The 17883-nt window shown below is 39.9% G+C and overlaps 1 protein-coding gene across 1 annotated transcript in view; it reads right to left on the bottom strand.

Moving 5' to 3' along the window:
* Positions 1-264: 264 nt before the first annotated feature.
* LOC119423143 (complement C3) overlaps positions 265-17883 on the bottom strand; it is a 41981-nt gene continuing 24362 nt past the window's right edge. The window contains exons 17-38 of the mRNA XM_037690554.1: positions 16307-16446; positions 16000-16209; positions 15793-15853; positions 15449-15532; positions 15173-15376; positions 12266-12341; positions 9772-9934; positions 8958-9071; positions 7416-7566; positions 6829-6992; positions 6498-6653; positions 6292-6351; positions 5968-6058; positions 4389-4440; positions 4184-4271; positions 3827-3916; positions 3459-3564; positions 2764-2853; positions 1897-1980; positions 1668-1748; positions 958-1105; positions 265-773 (exon numbers count right to left, since the gene is read on the bottom strand). Coding sequence (XP_037546482.1) covers positions 629-773; positions 958-1105; positions 1668-1748; positions 1897-1980; positions 2764-2853; positions 3459-3564; positions 3827-3916; positions 4184-4271; positions 4389-4440; positions 5968-6058; positions 6292-6351; positions 6498-6653; positions 6829-6992; positions 7416-7566; positions 8958-9071; positions 9772-9934; positions 12266-12341; positions 15173-15376; positions 15449-15532; positions 15793-15853; positions 16000-16209; positions 16307-16446 — 2558 coding nt within the window. The 3' untranslated portion in view covers positions 265-628. The remainder of the gene's footprint in view (positions 774-957; positions 1106-1667; positions 1749-1896; positions 1981-2763; positions 2854-3458; positions 3565-3826; positions 3917-4183; positions 4272-4388; positions 4441-5967; positions 6059-6291; positions 6352-6497; positions 6654-6828; positions 6993-7415; positions 7567-8957; positions 9072-9771; positions 9935-12265; positions 12342-15172; positions 15377-15448; positions 15533-15792; positions 15854-15999; positions 16210-16306; positions 16447-17883) is intronic.

Below are 17883 nucleotides of genomic sequence, written 5' to 3' on the forward strand. Positions count from 1 at the left end.
TGATTCAATTCTCATTCATTATTTAGTCATTTTTACTTTTATGTTGTGCTACCAAATGTGTTGAAGCAAAAAGCAGTCCGTATCTGTTTTCTATTTTCTATTGTCTATTGTATTGTATAGACAATACAATATGTGTATTGTCTATTGTCAATGTGTTTATTGTATCTACATTATATTGTATCTATTGTCTGATTTTCACCACATTCTCCTTTAAGAGTTGAAGTTCCACTGTCGGCACTATACTGGTGAAGCCTCTCAGCCATTCACAGCACGGTCATCCCAGTAGATTTAAATGGAGACAAATTGACTTTTTATTTATAATAAAGAAGTTCAGATAACTTTATTTAAACCTACCAGGAAAGTGTCAGATTTTAAATCTCACTATTTACGGTCACTTAATTCACCCAATATTACACATTAAGCAGCTGAGTTTATAATTATATATAATTGTTGGGTCTTTAACTGTTATATAAAGACACCAATAATTAAACTTCACGGTAATCAGAAAACATAAGATTCTCCTTTTAAAGAAATTTACTTTCTGTTGTTAAAAATAAACTTCATATTGCACTAACTGTGACAAAGCAATACATTTATCTCTGAAAGTGATGTGGTTCTACAGATGCTTCTACAGACCGCAGCCATTTACAGAAAGTTCATTTGCAGCATCGTTAAGAGCCTTGCATTTAGCTTGCATGGTTGGGCTGCTGGGACACTCTGCAGCTGAAGGCCACCGCTCGACCCAGGTGTCCTTCCCCAACATATAGATAAATCTGAAACACGAAGCAGAGAAACAAAGTAACATGCTGAGTTTACGCCATTTGATGAACTCTGTTATGCAGCAAGATCGAGGTCAGTACACTTAATCCAGCCAGCATTGTTTTATAATCCAGAGGGGAAAGCAACAAATGAAATAGAAAGCAATGTTACAAAAAGGATCCTCCATGTTCTCCCCACCTGGTGGTATCAGGATCAGTGGCCCACTGGTCTTCTTTAGGACTGATAATGAGGTACTGGGACCCAAACTTTATGTCGAGTCCTTCTCTGCAACCACCGTGAGATACGAAAAACCTCTTCTGACCGACTTCAACTCCAGCCTCCACACCTGAAAGAAAAATAAAAAATTAAGTCAATTAACCGCCTAAGACCCGAACTCTTGCATATATGGATGCCAGGTTCTAGGAGGTTAAAGAAAACCATCACAACCACAAATAATTTTGTATTTGATAACAAATAACTAAACTGTAAATGATCTATACACATTTGTTTTGTTGCCTGTTTTGATTTTTATTGCTCGCTTCGTGAAGAAAATGTATAAAGCAAAACTAAGATTCTCTTGGTTATTTATCCTGTTTTAAATAGACTTTATTGTTTATTCTTTAAAACAAATATAAAAGTATAAAACATTTAACCTTTAAAAATTTGGGTTTAATGTGTATATTAATCTCTGCTGTGGGTTATGTCCATGTAAGTTAAAATAATATGAAAAAAAAAAACTATTTTCAGACAAAAACAAAGAAATAAAATAATTTTGTTACTTTTGCATGTTCTAGAAAATGACCTGACGTGTTTGACAAATACTAATAATAATAATTAATACTGTCAGTATTTTAGTATCTGTGAGCTTGTGTCTGCTAGGCAGAGAAACATCACTGCTGTAAACTCACCCAGTTTAATAACTTGTGTAATCTCCATCTCATATTTATCGTAGTAGCTCTGGCTGACATTCACCACCTTCACCTGCCAAACTGAAGCACAGAGTGACAAACAGGAACACCACCGCTATTGAATTAAAACAAGTACCAGTAGTTTAATTTCTACTATTGCCTGTTTACTGATATCATAAAACGTGTTACAAAGTCAAATGTAAACTGAGAATACACGTGTGTACCATACCATGGTGCAAGCTCTTGCAGGCAAACATCTCCCTCTCTTTATTGACAAAGTTTTCATTTTCAGCCTTTGAGACGCAGCAGTCGCCTGGACAGTGACACAAAGAAAACAGTGAATAAAACATCAGGTAACATAAATGCTAACTTTTTTTTTTGCTTGCTTGCTTGCTCTCGGTGGAAGGCAGACGCGTCCTCCTCTGCTCTGTACCTCGTCCGTCCCTGCTTTGCTCTTTGTCTTGTGAACTTTTTTCAGAGCCCCCTTTTTTTTTGCATCCCTTCTGAATCGTTTCCTTGGATGTTATGGAAACAAAGTCTGTCCCACCCCTCCCCACCCCCTCCCTTCCACAGCTGAGCTCTATGACCTATGACAGAGCTCAACCGAGCTGGCTGATAAACAAACATCTCTTACCAGGACTACGGCTGGGGGGTGGTGGCTCTGGACTGTGCTGACCTTCCCTCAAACTCAATGCCTCCACTGGCCTCCCTCACCCCCCCTGGCGCAGCGATGCGAAGGCGCCAAGGGCTGTGTCACTCACCTGGCGGCCGTGCTGAGATCCCCACCCCCTACCCACTCCACACACATATGTATTACGTCTATTTATGTTGCTTTGCTGTGGTAGATTTTTTTGATGCCTCAAACTGTGCCCTGTCAAGGACACGGTGTGAGAGATCTTTGTTTATACCTCTCTCCTTATGTTTCTTCCCTTTTTCTTATCTAAGCAACAGGGGCAGCCCATCTTTTGAAGCTGTAACCTCCTGTACACTTCTGTCCATCTTTAGGACAGCTGTACGGAAAGTAATTTCATTGTACTTCACTGTGCAAGGATAATAAAAGCGTTCTGATTCTAACAGAGGCACATCGAGTCTTTACCCTGAGTGCAGCGACAGACATCGTTGTTGCAGATCCGACTGAGTTCCTCTTTGTCCTCTTTAGGAGAGTAAGTACGACTGCAGCGGTGATCTGAAAATACACGGAGGGGACGTAAAATCGGCTGTTTTCATATCAATGCTGTAGGATAAAATTTCAGTGTAAGAAATTAAACTGTGCATAATCTGGATTATCACTGTGTTGTTCAGGGTCAACTCCATAAATCTTGTCTCATTTGCCCAATAAACTTCAGTCAGGTCATCTGGTTGGTTTCATTTTTTTGTTGAGACGTTTCAACCTTCATCTAAAAGACTTCATCAGTCCGAGGAGCCACAACAAACTCAGTCCCACAAGCAGCACACTCCCATAGTGGGACAACCAGTTTGCTGGTGATAAGATGGTTTTTGGGGCCCGCCCTCTCCCCTGTCGACTCCTCTGAGGCAGCCATAGCCAAAGTGGCCCGCTATGCAAGTGTGCTGCTTGTGGGATTGAGTTTGTTGTGGCTCCTCGGACTGATGAAGTCCTTTGGATGAAGGATGAAACATCTCAACAATAAAAATAAACCGTCCAAATGACCTGACTGACCTTTGTTGGATTTTTTTACATGGAATATTGAGTATGAACTTTGATATCTTGTCCCATGGTATTTCATTTCTGTCAAGGAGAATATATTGTGGCAACAGGTTGTGTTGTCCTACCTGGATTGTAATACTCGTAGACAGTAACGGAGGACGGCTGCAGGAGGCCAACTTTAAAGTTCTGCTGAAGCCTGAAAACTAGGATCTCTGGCTCTTTGTGAGAAACCTGAAGGAAGGTGACAGGAAAAACCTTTAGTGTAACAAAGCAAACAACCTAAACATTATATTGTTTGAATAACCCCGAGCTCTTCAATGTGAAGTTAAAACAAAAATACTTTCGAGTTTATTCTCAACAGGATCTGCATTTTGAAGAAGGTTTGTGGAAAAAGTCATACGAGAATGTAGAAACTTTTATCACGAAAGAGTAAATTCAAAGGTCGGCACCTTGAGTCATTCCAGTAAATCTGACTGTCTTCTGACGATTTTACCTTGAACAGATGGATGATCAGGGACCCTCTGTCACTCAGGTTATCTGCCATGTGGAAGTTACTGATATAACGATCCACTGAGCTGGACAGCTACACAGGTATAGAGGCTGTTAGTGGGCTAAACGTGTAATCAAGCTCCACAGTAACGGTAATCATCAAAGTTCTTCATATTTTGTCAAAAACAAACAGATGACCCCTATAAACTAGGAAAGCATAACAACTTTAAAATAATTTGAGTAGTATCGGTAGTAGTAGCAGTGAACATGTTCTGTGCACAGAAAAACTAGACCTTTCCTTGGATAATATGTGGTCATGTAAACATGCTGTTTTTAAGAAGTACTATCAGAAACTCATTACCGTGTCCAGGTCTGAGTTTTCTGGGGTGAAGCCAGTGGGAAGAGAGATATCAAGAACCACCATTCTGACATCTCTGGGTCCTAACGCTCTGTGAAGGAGTCAGAAAGTAGATTAAATTGACCATGTTTGATTTATGACTGCAATAAAAGCATATACAACCAAGAGGGCAAATACATTTTATCGAGACAGTAGAAGAAAAGCTCACCTGACTCTGATGGTGATCTGGTACGACTTTTCTACATCTGCTGGAGGCTTTTCTGAGACGGAAACAAGGAAATACTTTAATTTACTGCAGAACTTCAAAGTATGCTACAATTTTTTTTGTTTATTTATGAAATGGTATGTTCATTATCTTTTTATGTTGATAATATAGAAAATGTTTCTTAAAATACAAATTTTATGCTTTTTTTGTTGTTGGTATTTTCTTCTTAAATTGTTTCAAAATAAAGCTTTTTAAATCCAGATTATGTCTATATCCCAGCATTCTCAGCATTGCTATCTTTGTTATGGTTCAAGACAGAGACCTGTAAAGCTTTTAGCAACATGTTAATCTCTTACAGCTTTCTAATGGTAAATTTATGCTGCATTAATCTCAGTTGTTGTTTTCTACGGAAAAGAATAAGAGCCACGGTGCAATTTTTTTCCCCCTTAATTCTGAGAAACAAGTCAGAATTCTGAGATTAAAGTCAGAATTCTGAGATTAAAGTCAGAATTCTGAGGAAAAAGTCAGATATATGGGTTCTGACTTTAATCTCAGAATTCTAACTTTTTCTCAGAATTCTGACTTTAATCTCCGAATTAATTCAATTCAATTCAATTCAAAAATACTTTATTAATCCCAAAGGGAAATTATTTTGTTGTTGTAACTCGTTATCCTCATTTCATTAAGAGATGTTATAGATGCTGGTGGCTGTAGACAGGAAGGATCTCTTGTAAAGGTCCATCCGTCAGTGGATCCTAAGAAACTGGCTGCAGATACCGTCCGATCCGTCCACCTAGACTCGGCTGACCTCTCAGTTCCCCTGGACTGTAGGACCGCTTGAATGCTGGGCAGAACTCCTCCCAGAGCGATGGCCACTTCTCCCAGCAGTCTGCCGAGCTCCTCATAGCTGTGGACAGCCAACTGTAGGTGCTGAGGGACAATCCTGTCCTTCTGCTGTCGTGAGCCGTGTTTCCTGCTAGTTCCAGGATCTCAGTGGTCAGGCACTCGAGCACAGCTGGCAGGTAGATGAGAATGCATCCAAAGAACATCCTTTTCAACTCATTTGAGAGTTGGGGCCATAGTTGAGATATTATTTGAGCTTTTGAGATGCTAATCAGCTGCTGCTGTTGTAGAAAACAGCCTTGTTGCCATGGTTACGCATCATAACAAATGTCCAAAACTTAAAAAGTTTCAGTAAAAATCCTTTCATCTGCACAGCAACTGATACCAGAGGAAACAATAATCCAAAAAATATGATTTACATCCAGAAAACCAGGAATTAAAGTTTCCAAAAGCAAAATCTCAGAATGAAAGTAACAGAGCTGATCCAACATGCAGCCACCTTGAGCGGCGCAATTCTAGAACATTATGACATTATGACATTAATGTTAGAATTCTAACTTTTTGTCTCAGAATTAAGAGGAAAAAATGTTTTTGACACCATGTCGCCAATCCTCTTCAGTAGTTTCCAGTACAACTTTGTTGAGTATATTTATCCAAGCTAAGATTTTACAAGTGACCCTAAATGCACTTCTGCTAATTATGCTAAAATCAACTAAACAACACTGGCGTGTTGAGTTACCGCTAGATTCGTTAATATCGACACTGAGCTCAAAGTCCTTGCAGGGAGCTTTGTCCTCCACCCCATGCAGCTGGTTGTAATGAGTCACAACCTTAGCAGAAACGGGGACAAAAATGTGAAAGACATTAAAAGATAAAAATCGAATTAGGCTTTAAAATTTTAAGCACAACTTAACATGAAACTGCTATTTTTTTTGTAAAATGTATAAAAACATTTCTGGAGTTCACCATATTATTTTAACTCTGGATTTACAGGGTTGTCCGTGTGTAATTGACTAAATTTAAAAATGTGACAAAAAGACGCCAAGTTACAAACATTTGTTACCTCCAGTATTCCCTGTCCGTTCCCCTGAGCCACCACTTCCAAATTAGTATTAGCAGGCATCTAAACAGAAAAAGCACAAAAGAAGCAGAAAAAACGGATAACATTTTAATTAGTGCCCTCAAGTCCTAAATGTCCTCCATACTCGCAGTGATGACAACAGATTGTAACATTTTAACGTTGTGCGTTCAGATGCAGCACAGTCGTACCCTGGAGGAGCGAGCAGCGTAGGCCGTGTCGGGGTTAAAATAGTAACGGTTTTCTTTGCGTCCCGCCATCCTGATGTCCACGTTCAGACTGAGGTCATCAGGAGGTGGTTTGTTGATCATGTACTCAGACAGAGCATGAAGCACCACCATAGTAGACTGCAAAAAAAAAAAAAAAAAACAGAATAAGAAACAGAATTTTACTTACTTGGACAAATATTTATTTTTCTTGTGCTTACTTGTCAGATAAACGGGACCACCATCACTTATTACCATTAAAAACATTAATTAAGAGCAAACATTGAGGTCCTAGACCTCAACAATTTGTTGATACCTGAGTTGAACCAAAACCGCCACCTCTTCTTCTCTGACTGTTCAGCCATTTGAAGGGAGCTGCAGCTTCTTCCATGAGTCCCATCTTTACCAGAGCCAACAAAGCATAGCCAGTCGCTTCCAATGTAAATAAAGGATTTTCCCTGTCAGGCCAGTGGCTCTTGTCTAAATGTGGGGTAAGGTAAGAGAAGGGCCTTAATGCATTAACACTGGTAAATAAAATAAAATAAAATAAAATAAAAAAAGTAGAAAATCACTGGAGAGGCATGAGAAAGTTTTTACACTGTAATTAAAAAAGGCATAAAAACTAATGATAGATTGTTAGATTTGAACAATTTGTTCAGAAAGTTGTGACAACAAAAAACAACTATTTAAACATAATATTTAAATGAAAGACGTGGAGTTTTCAAAGAGATTGCTACAACTTGTGTGAAACAACTTCAGAGAGCAAATATACAGTTTCTTTTTGTCATACTTTATTTGTTTTTGCTATTTTTGGGTGTAACTGGAACCTTGAGTTCCACCTCATGTACCACATGCGATGCGAATGACAATAAAGAACCTTGAACCTTGAAATGTAACGGTTACCTGGAGATGCAGCTTGGAGTAAAAACTGATGGAGATTGTCGGGTTTTCCCAGCAACGACAAAGCATATGAGATGATGGCCACAGTATACGGTCTCCTGCCTTGTATCAGTAGAGCTTTTGTTAAGAACTGTGAGGTCCACTGGCTCGCTCTCTACAACAAACAATATGGTCACTTTACAATATTAAAAATACAAACAAATAATAAAATACAGCCAAAATACCAATTCAATTCAATTCAATTCAAAAATACTTTATTAATCCCTAAGGGAAATTATTTTATTTGTTGGTCTTGTTTTTTTTATGTGTGAACAAGTTAAAAAATAAAGAAAAAATAAAATAAATTTTAGTATCATTATATCTAAAAGGTAATAACCCCAAGCAATTCAAGTGATGTTTGACGATTTAAATAAAATACAACTTGGAAAAAAAGTAGTTGTAATCATCAAGGTTCAGAGCCTAAAATCCTGATTAATGATAATATGTATGTACCGTATAGGTCACACCTTTTTGCATAAATTTGCATGTCCTGCGACTTATACACGGAAATAACTAATATGCGTTTCTTTCCCATATTTATAAAACAATTTTTGGCTGAGATCTGATGATTTCATTCATTCTGACATGGAAAATATTGAACACTACCATTCTCAGCCACTAGAGGGTCCTAAACTAATATGGCAAGCCAAGTGTCTCATTAATAAGTAAAAGTGACTATTAATGAGGCACTTGGCTTGCCACAGTGATCCACCTTTGCCTCGCTCAGGATCTCCTGGAGTAAATGTCAAATCAGCTGCATTTTGCCTCACCGCTCAGGTGAAATGCAGCTGATTTGACCATTAAAGTGCATTTATTAAGGCAAAGTTCAACTGAGACACACCTTTACTATAATGTCGAGCAAACAAATAATTATTTTTGGTGGTTATCTTGTTACATTTCGAAGAAATACACATCGAGTCCTCCCTCTGTGCACTCCAGCAGCCGCAAATCGATTTCTGAAATGCAGCCGATTTGACCAATATAGTGCATTTATTAAGGAAAAGTTCAACTGAGATACACATTTGCTATAATGTCGAGCAAACAAATAATTGTTTTTAAGTGTTAATCCTGTTAAATTCTTGTTAAAGTCCTCCCGTGCACACTTCCGCGGCCCCCACTTGGCAGACAATCAATTTTTGGCACAACACCGGCCCACGTTTCTGGTGGTCAGCGATGACGCATAATAGATGCAACGTATACGGCAACATATTTATGTTTTTTTTTTCCACTTTATTAGATATTTTAGGACTGATGCAACTTGCGGTGCGACGTGTACAATGGCAAGTACCATATATTATATTAATAAGATATTTATGTTTATGGCTTAGAACAATATTGTGTGCACATTTATTTTACTTTATCATGTTCACACAATAAAAAATATACCACTAACAGCACTTCAGATACTCCAGACAATTTATATCTGTGCAGATTTCAAATATCAATAAATTATATGTAAAAAGCAAGTACCTAATGAACTATACTTGTTTGAGCAAGTAGATTTACCTTGACATCCACGCCTGAGGTGCTGCAGTCGACCTTTGTCTCTTTGGCCTCAGCAAAGGCGATGTGGACAAAGGCGGTCAGTGTGATCTCTGGGTCGTCCCCACGGAGACCGCCCTGGAGACAGAGACAGAAAATAAAACTTTAATAGAAGCTTAAAAAATGTTAATGCTTTTAACGGAGAATCGCTGCGTCAACAAGTCACAGCAAAGGCTTGCTTCATCCATCCTCTTCACGCATTCTTTAATCTAAATAAATAAAATTATCCTAGAACTACTGGAATTTTTTTTTTAAACTACCATACACTTCATTTTCAAAGCCTGATGAAACATTTTTATTTCGGTCTCTGGATGAATGCAACAGATATAAACTTTAAAAATAATAAATTGAAAGCAAGAACATTTGATTTTTCTTGTATATAAATACATTTTACTTTGTTATTGGGTGGTTAAAGGTATAATGTATAAAAATTATGCCTTTAGGCCTTGAACTATTTTTGAGGTTTACTTTTTATGAGCATAACCTGCATATTTAAACATTTTCTTCTGCACACCAGGTTTTATTTAACTCCAACTCTGTAATATGAAAGACTGATGCCTATTTGAGCCTGTTCTTATTAATCCACAAGAAAAAAGATTCATATAAATGTAGTTTAAACAGTTCTCGCAATTATTCAGTATGACTTTTTTTTAAGCTGACAAAAAATGGATACAAAAAAGGACAAATAAAAATAGCTTGCACTTTTAGTAGAACAGCATGGTAAACAAGCAGAGCAACATGGTTTACTTTAAAATGCGTGTGTGCGTCAGTGGCTCACAGTCATTGTGGTGGAGTAAACAGGATTGTCCTCTTTGTAAAATCCTTTATGTGGCTGGAGTTTGTTGTTCACCAGGTAGAGCAGAGGGTCACATATTTGTTGCTCATCCAAGCCGACAAGGGTGTAGGCCATGGAGAACACCTTCACAACATATGCTGTGATCCTGAAAGGCATTTAAATTCAGGTTAGCCGACATTTGAATGTGGATGAAAATGATGCCTCCTATGTAACAATTTAATCTCCATCTCTACGTTCCACCACTTATCCCTAGTCTGGTCGCGGAGGTAACAGGTCCAGGAGAGAAACCCAGACATCCCTTTCCCCAGTGACTCTTTTCAGCTCGTTCTGGGGGGACCCTGAGGTGTTTCCTGGCCAGAGAAGACATACAATCCCTCTAGTGACTTCTAGGCCTTCAACCAGTGAGACATGCCCGAAAAACCTCTAAAGGGAGGCATCCTAATCAGATGCCTTAACCACCTCACTGACTCCTTTCAATGTGGAGGAGCAGCGGCTCTACTCCGAGCTCCCTCTGGATGACGGAGCTCCTCACCTCATCTCTAAGGGTGATCCCAGCCACCCTGCAAATGAAGCTCATTTCGTACACTTGTATCCAGGATTATGTTATTTCGAACATTCTGGGCTGCAGTAGCTTGGTGGTCAGTGCTGCGGTCCAGTAACCCTGAGGTTGTGGGTTTGAGCCCAGGTTGTGTCAGGAAGAGCCACTGGCGAAAGACAACATGACAAGTCTTGTATGCAAGTTTGATTGCCGTGGCAACCCCTGAAGAAGGGAGCGGTTGAACAAACTTGAACTGTTTGATCCATTTTGCATTTAAGTTTAAGGAGCTGTTTAGGTAGCTGGAGTTGCTGTTTCCAATTAATGTGTGCAAAAATGTCACTGAGTCGTGATACCAAATTAAACTGTAAAAGTGATTTTTATGTAAAGTGTTATAATCATCACGCCGAGTAGTGGTTAACGTTTTTTTTATTTGTCATTCGCACCCCATGTGGTACATGAGGTGGAACAAAATTATGTACACAGGGTCTCAGTTACATCCAACAATAAAATGTAAAAGAAAAACAGTAATGAGATCCAAGACATGAACCAAGAAAAAACATCAACTAAATATACACTAAGCACTAACAGCATAAAAATATTAGGTCAAACTGCAGCACGAACATGAGCCTGTGTGAGCAGATGAGCACGCATGAACACAGCAACATGATGTGATTTTTCACAGTGGTTAGATATTCATGAGTCTAACAGCTTGAGGGTAGAAGCTGTTACTCAGTCTAGTGGTTCTACACTTAATGCTCCTTAATCGCCTTCCTGAGGGGAGTGGGGCAAAAAGTGCGTGTGCTGGGTGAGTGGGGTCCTTCATGATGCAGTTGGCGCTCTTCCTGCATCTAGAGGTGTAGATGTCTGTGATGGTGGGGAGACCGACTCCAACAGACTTCAGCACAGCCTTCACCACTCTCTGCAAAGCTTTTCTTTCTGCAGCTGTGCAGCCTCCATGCCACACGTTGATGCTGGAGCACAGGATGCTCTCCACTGCACACCTGTAGAAGGAGGGGAGGACTGAGCTTCCCAGACCAGCTCATCTCAGCCATCTGAGGAAGTATAGTCTCTGATGAGCTTTCTTGATCAGGCTGGTGGTGTTGTTGCCCCAGCTGTCTGGCAGCCTTACCCGCCACCGAATCCAACTCACCACCAGGTGGTGATCAGTTGACGTCTCTGCCCCTCTCTTCACTTGTGTGCCCAAGACATAGGGCCACAGGTCCAATGGCACAATTACAAAATCGATCATCAACTTTTGGCCTAAGGTGGCCTGGTACCAAGTACACTTATGAACGACTCTATGACTCTGTCAATTCCCACATGGGCATTGAAGTCACCCAGTAGAACAAGTGAAACCCCAGATGGCACCCCATCCAGGATACCATCCAGACTCCAGAAAGGCTGGGTAATCTGAAATTATGTTTGTTGCACAAGCTCAAACAACTATCGGAGCCTTCCTTTGTGCAGTCCTAAGCCACAGAGAAGCAATCCTCTTGTTCACCAGGAAAAACTTTAATGCCAAGGCATTCAGCTGGGGGCTTGTGAGTATCCCCACACCCGCCTGACACCTCTCTCCCTAGGCAACACCAGAGTAGGATAGTTCTCTCCAGAAGTTGGGTTTCAGAGTCAACTTCACCAGTTAAACACACCAGTTAATTCAAGCCAACTTGTAAGCTGTGCATAGAGGTGAGCCCAACTATATCTAGTTGGTACTACTCAACCTCACACACAAGCTCCGGCTCCTTACCCACAAGTGTAACAATTCAAGTGACGATTTAAAGAACTTGCAGATTTTAGTTAAAAATATATTCACACCATAACAACACAAAATACTAAGATAGTAATGCAACCTGTCCAAAAATATATATTTTTAATAATCTTACAAGTTTCAAGATGTTTATGTAAAATGTAATTTATAAAAAAATAAATTTACAGTACCAAGTACTTGCGCCTTGACTTCTGTATGGTGGGTAAGAGCCATCACTCCTTCTGTATGCCAGCTGGTTGTCATAGCCTAAAAATGAAAAAGAATAAAAAATGAAAGGTCCAGCATTTCTTGGAAAAAAATTGTGTAACACTGCTGCCATTTATTCCAAAATTTTAAACAAAAATGTCTCTCTAAATAAAAAAATGGCTGGGTTACAGTCAATTTGGTTAAATTATGGGAAAAAAAAGTCATTACACAATATTGCGCAATATCACATGATCTGATAGCAGTTTGAGGTGTGTTGGGAATGACAGCTACCAATTAGGGGTTGAACGAGTATATAATTTTTAAACTCGACATTAACATAATAAAACCCGAGTAGAACTCGAGTATTTGATGACGTCATAGATCTCAAAATACAAAAATAAATAAATAAATAAAACCGCAAAAAAGGTAATCATTTACAAAAAAAAGACCAACAAAACATTGTTGTATATTATAGTATATTATGCTCCTACCATTTATCATACTGCAAATAAGTCACAGGAAAAACTAAACTATTAGTTATTATTATTAAACTGCAAATGTGAAGAAACGTGCAGCACATCAAAAACAAAACTTAACGTGGGGGGGTGGGGGGTTTGACCACCCCGCACCACCGCCAGCTGTGGTGCACATTAAGTTTAGTTTTAGAGATTAATATGTTTATAATTTTTTTATAGGTTTAGAGATTAATATTTTTTGCTTTGTGTTTGTGAAACAAGGTCAGAGGAAACTGTTTCTGGTTCGGTGGATTGGACCCAGTGTTACACCATACTCTGTGACCTGCAACAGTGCAACACCGCCCCCTACGGTCATACGGTGGTCACATAATATGACGTCACTACGGTTACTCAACGTTACATTTTTAACCGCGATAGATGTCCTAGCAATCGATGTGTAGATTACTCGAGTATTCTGTTAATGCCCTACTACCAATGAACCAAATTGTATATCCTGATGCATGCTCAATAATCCAGGTAGAAAAATCCAAAAAAGTTCAATCTGGTCCTCTGGACATTCAAAAAAACAAAAAACAAAACAAAGCAAAAAAATCTAGAAACGTTTCGTCTCTCATCCAAGAGACTTCCTCAGTCTGAGGTGCTGTTTTCAGCTCAGTCTCTTAAATAGCACCTTCACAGAGTGGATCAACCAGTTTGCTGCTGACAACCAAAACCAGCTGATCACATGCTCAAGAAGGACCATCAGCCTAACAATGGGTCATTAGCACACTGATGGCTGTTTACTACTCACAGAGGGCTGAGTGATACTAGCAATCACAGCATTGTAAGAGGGGGACAGTTGAACCCGGAGGCCTCCACCCCTGTTTAATGATGGACGATTTCTTTTCACAAAGATGGCCTCCTTTACTCCTCTCTCAAACCATCGTTCCTCTCTGTCCAGGATGTGAACATCTTCATCCTTGAAAGAGTGACCGCTGGCCTGGAGATGAGTGTAGACCGCAGAATCCTGGCCTGATGATGTTGATCTTCTGTGCTGGGCCATCCTTTTGGCCAGTGGCTGTTTAGTTTCCCCGATGTAAGACTGATCAGTGATACAGAGTCCTGACTGCAGTTTGCAGTTTGACTCCCATCACCCTTTGGAGCACAAGTTAGGAGTCATCAGGACTCTGTATCACAGAGCAGACAGCATCCCCACTAGCTCGGGAGCCAGGCAGAAGGAGAAATCCTACACAAAACAGGCTCTAGAGCAATGTGGATATCCTAACTGGGCCTTCCTGAAAGCAGAGAAGAAACCCAAACAGGACTCCAGTCAGCCATCAGGTGAAAAGGAGGAACCCAGACCCAGACCAGTGGTCATTCCGTATGTTGAGGGGGTATCAGAGAAACTGAGACGTTTATTTTCTAAACATAACGTCCCAGTGGCTTTTAAACCCCAAAATACATTACGGCAAAAACTGGTTCATCCCAAAGATCCAGTCCCCCGGCACAAACAGAGTAATGTTGTGTATGTTGTTCAGTGTCAGGAGGGCTGTGATCAGTCTTACATCGGGGAAACTAAACAGCCACTGGCCAAAAGGATGGCCCAGCACAGAAGATCAACATCATCAGGCCAGGACTCTGCGGTCTACACTCATCTCCAGGCCAGCGGTCACTCTTTCAGGGATGAAGATGTTCACATCCTGGACAGAGAGGAACGATGGTTTGAGAGAGGAGTAAAGGAGGCCATCTTTGTGAAAAGAAATCGTCCATCATTAAACAGGGGTGGAGGCCTCCGGGTTCAACTGTCCCCCTCTTACAATGCTGTGATTGCTAGTATCACTCAGCCCTCTGTGAGTAGTAAACAGCCATCAGTGTGCTAATGACCCATTGTTAGGCTGATGGTCCTTCTTGAGCATGTGATCAGCTGGTTTTGGTTGTCAGCAGCAAACTGGTTGATCCACTTGGTGAAGGTGCTATTTAAGAGACTGAGCTGAAAACAGCACCTCAGACTGAGGAAGTCTCTTGGATGAGAGACGAAACGTTTCTAGATTTTTTTGCTTTGTTTTGTTTTTTGTTTTTTTGAATGTCCAGAGGACCAGATTGAACTTTTTTGGAACCAAATTGTATCTTAATTTCTTTAAATTTGACTGTGTTATAGTAGTTTTGTATTTTCTAAGGTCAATTAGGGGTGGTGCCCATCTTGAATTGAGATGACTCAATGATTCTGTCTGAGAGTTTCATCAAAATCCATCCAATGATTCATGAGATATTGTGCTAACAAACAGAAAAATGGGCATTAACATGAAAATCTGATCTTGATGGTAATGGGCAAAATTTAATTCAAAGACAAGATGCAAAATAATAAAACATTTTGCTATAGATGTTTTGCCTTTGATTCTGGTTCTCAATAATAAATACATTTAGCTGCTGCCTAACCTCTCCTGATGTATCGGAGAGCCTCGGCCCTGCGATCCACCCCAACAGTCTCCCATTTGTTGGTCCGGTCCAGGTAAAGAGTGGCAATAAGAGGCAGAGTAATGGTGGCCAAGTTCTGCTCCACACAACCACCGGGCATCTGGATTAGAGATGCCAGGGAGTCCTCACTGATGGAGTTATCAATGCTGTCGGCCAGTACATTTCCTGGAAAGAAATAGAGAAATCAGGTGTTTGTTTTGTCCTTTAATTATTATCCCTGCTGTATCTGTGACTCACCTCGGACATTGATGAACGTCTCTGGCACAGAGTTTGGAACAAGTGACTCCAGTTCAACCTTGCCAACCCGAACCGTCTGAGTTCCTACAGTAATTACCAGTAGGTATTTTTGTTAATTAAAGGTCTGTTTCTGGTCAAATATTATGAAAAATTACCAAAAACCTGAAGCAATTCAAACAAACAAACAACAAAAAAAAGTGGATAATAAAAGAACATTTTTAATGGTGCATATTATTTGTAGCTTCACTTTAACGGACCACAGAAACCCCATTCTCAACATGAAATCCCACAAATCTGGTATATTACACTGTTCACAAAAATGAATTAGAATTGTGTAATTATACCTCCTTGAGCTGATGGATTCAACACCGTACTCCAAACCTTAGTCTTCTGCACTCCGTCCAGCTGTTTGGGCCATGAAAAGACAAATTATACAAGTTTATTTGAACACAAGTGAGAATAATCTTGTAAATTCACCATCAGAAATAAAAATTTAACTAATTGCTAATCTGTTTTCGCAGCAGAATCTCTGGAAGACCTTGCAGACTTACCACCACCCTCAGAAACTTCTGGACACGGTCACTCCCCATCATGTCTCGGGCAACCACCATTACCTCCAGTGGGAGTTTCCCCACCACCAGTGGTACAATGGTATAAGGCACCGCTATAGAGGAACCGGCTGCCAACGTCACTTCCTGTGTGTGTCTCTCTTTAAAGGCAACACTGCACACACCTTCTGTCTTCATCAGCACCACCCTCACCTGAGTGGAAAGTAGCCAAAGGGTGATGAGCATCAGCATAAACTGGAGAAACATTTTATCAGAGGAAAAGGATGTAAAAAGATATAGACTGTCTTACATGCAGGTCATCGGAATCATAGTTGTGGATTACAGCTTTGATCTCGATTTGTTCGTTCTTCGCCACAGAGTAGGGCAGCTTCAGGTCAACAAAGAAAGACTTCCATGCTCTGACGTTGTACGGCTCCGCGACACAGAAACCTCAAGTCAGAAGTAGTTTCTCATTAAATTTGAATTACCAGATGTTTAGGCAAAGTTTTAATATATAAATAGAAACGATAGTCCCTCGCTACTTCGCGGTTCGACTTTCGCGGACTCGCTCTTTCGCAGGTTTTCAATGATTATCAACTATAATATTACTCACGTGACGTATGGGATTAAAAGTTAACGAAAAAGAAAACTTCGGACAGGCACTGCTATTTTGTAGTTTTATTTCAATAAGCTTATACTGTAACGCCAGTCAAAAAAGAACTACACTATCCAAAAGCCAACAGTGTTTCCGGTTGCTGCTTTTTGCTGAAATGGAGGGAAAGTTTTGCAACCATCTATTAAGCTCACAGAACTGGCAGGAAAGTCTCAAATAATCCTGAAGCTTCCTGAAGCTCAATTATTCACGCAAACAATTGGTGGGCTTCATCGCTGCAGAATCGGAACTGAACCCGACCAGAACGGAGCTGCAGTTCTGCAGAGCCGGTGAGTCAAATTTTGCAGCACTGTACAGTAGGCATGTGCGATATGGCATAAAATTCATATCATGATATGTATTGCGAAGGTGGCGATAACGAAATATATCACAATATGTTTTTGTATAAAACGTGCAAAAGGAATGAAAAAAAGCATAGGGTATCCTTTTGCCATCATTTATTTTGAAAACTGCTAAACCACAAAATAATTTCAATTAAGAAAATTCCACTACTAGGTCCAGAGAGTTTTTAAATAATGAACAAATCAAGTATTAGGCTTCTTTCTTGTAGTGCAAAACAGTGCAAAAGTTATCAAATGTAGTTTTAGCCATATGTTTTAACAAAAGCAAATGTTGTTAACTCTTAACAGTTTCTAGTATTCTCACTTAAGAAATGAACAGCAACAAAACAGCAAGTGAACACTGAAAACACTTATCCCTCCAACCCTCTAGTGGGCGTCTCCTTCCGCTTTAAGGGATCTGACTCAAAATGGAGACCAGTTTCCTCTGCGGCTTTGACCAGATCGTCTCGCAGTAAAATCACACAACACAGCGTTCTTTTCATAGATCAGAGAGCAGGTTTTTCTAAAGCTGACCAACACATACTTTAACTTTCAACGAAAAAAAAAAACTTTGACGGAACACAGCGTTTTGCGTATGCGTCCAAATACGACAACACTATGGCAAGCCAGCTGTAATTAGCTTGTAGCTTCGCTACTTAGTTCTCGAAGAAAAAACTTTAACACCACTTACGCACAGTTTTCAACTCAAAAAAGTAACGATTAAACTGACAAATCTGATTTTACATCAGACACAGCATTACTGCAGTTAGCCGATAGAAGACAGATCTCTATCATAGGCTAAATTTCTATCGTTTCTACCGTGTACCGTATATACTGCGCATTCCTACTGTGCAGTATATATACGTATGTTGTTAAAATTGCATAGGTTTACCC

Source organism: Nematolebias whitei, chromosome 16 (assembly GCF_014905685.2).
Source record: "Nematolebias whitei isolate Nwh7 chromosome 16, NemWhi1, whole genome shotgun sequence".
In the NCBI taxonomy this organism is placed as follows: Eukaryota; Metazoa; Chordata; class Actinopteri; order Cyprinodontiformes; family Rivulidae; genus Nematolebias; species Nematolebias whitei.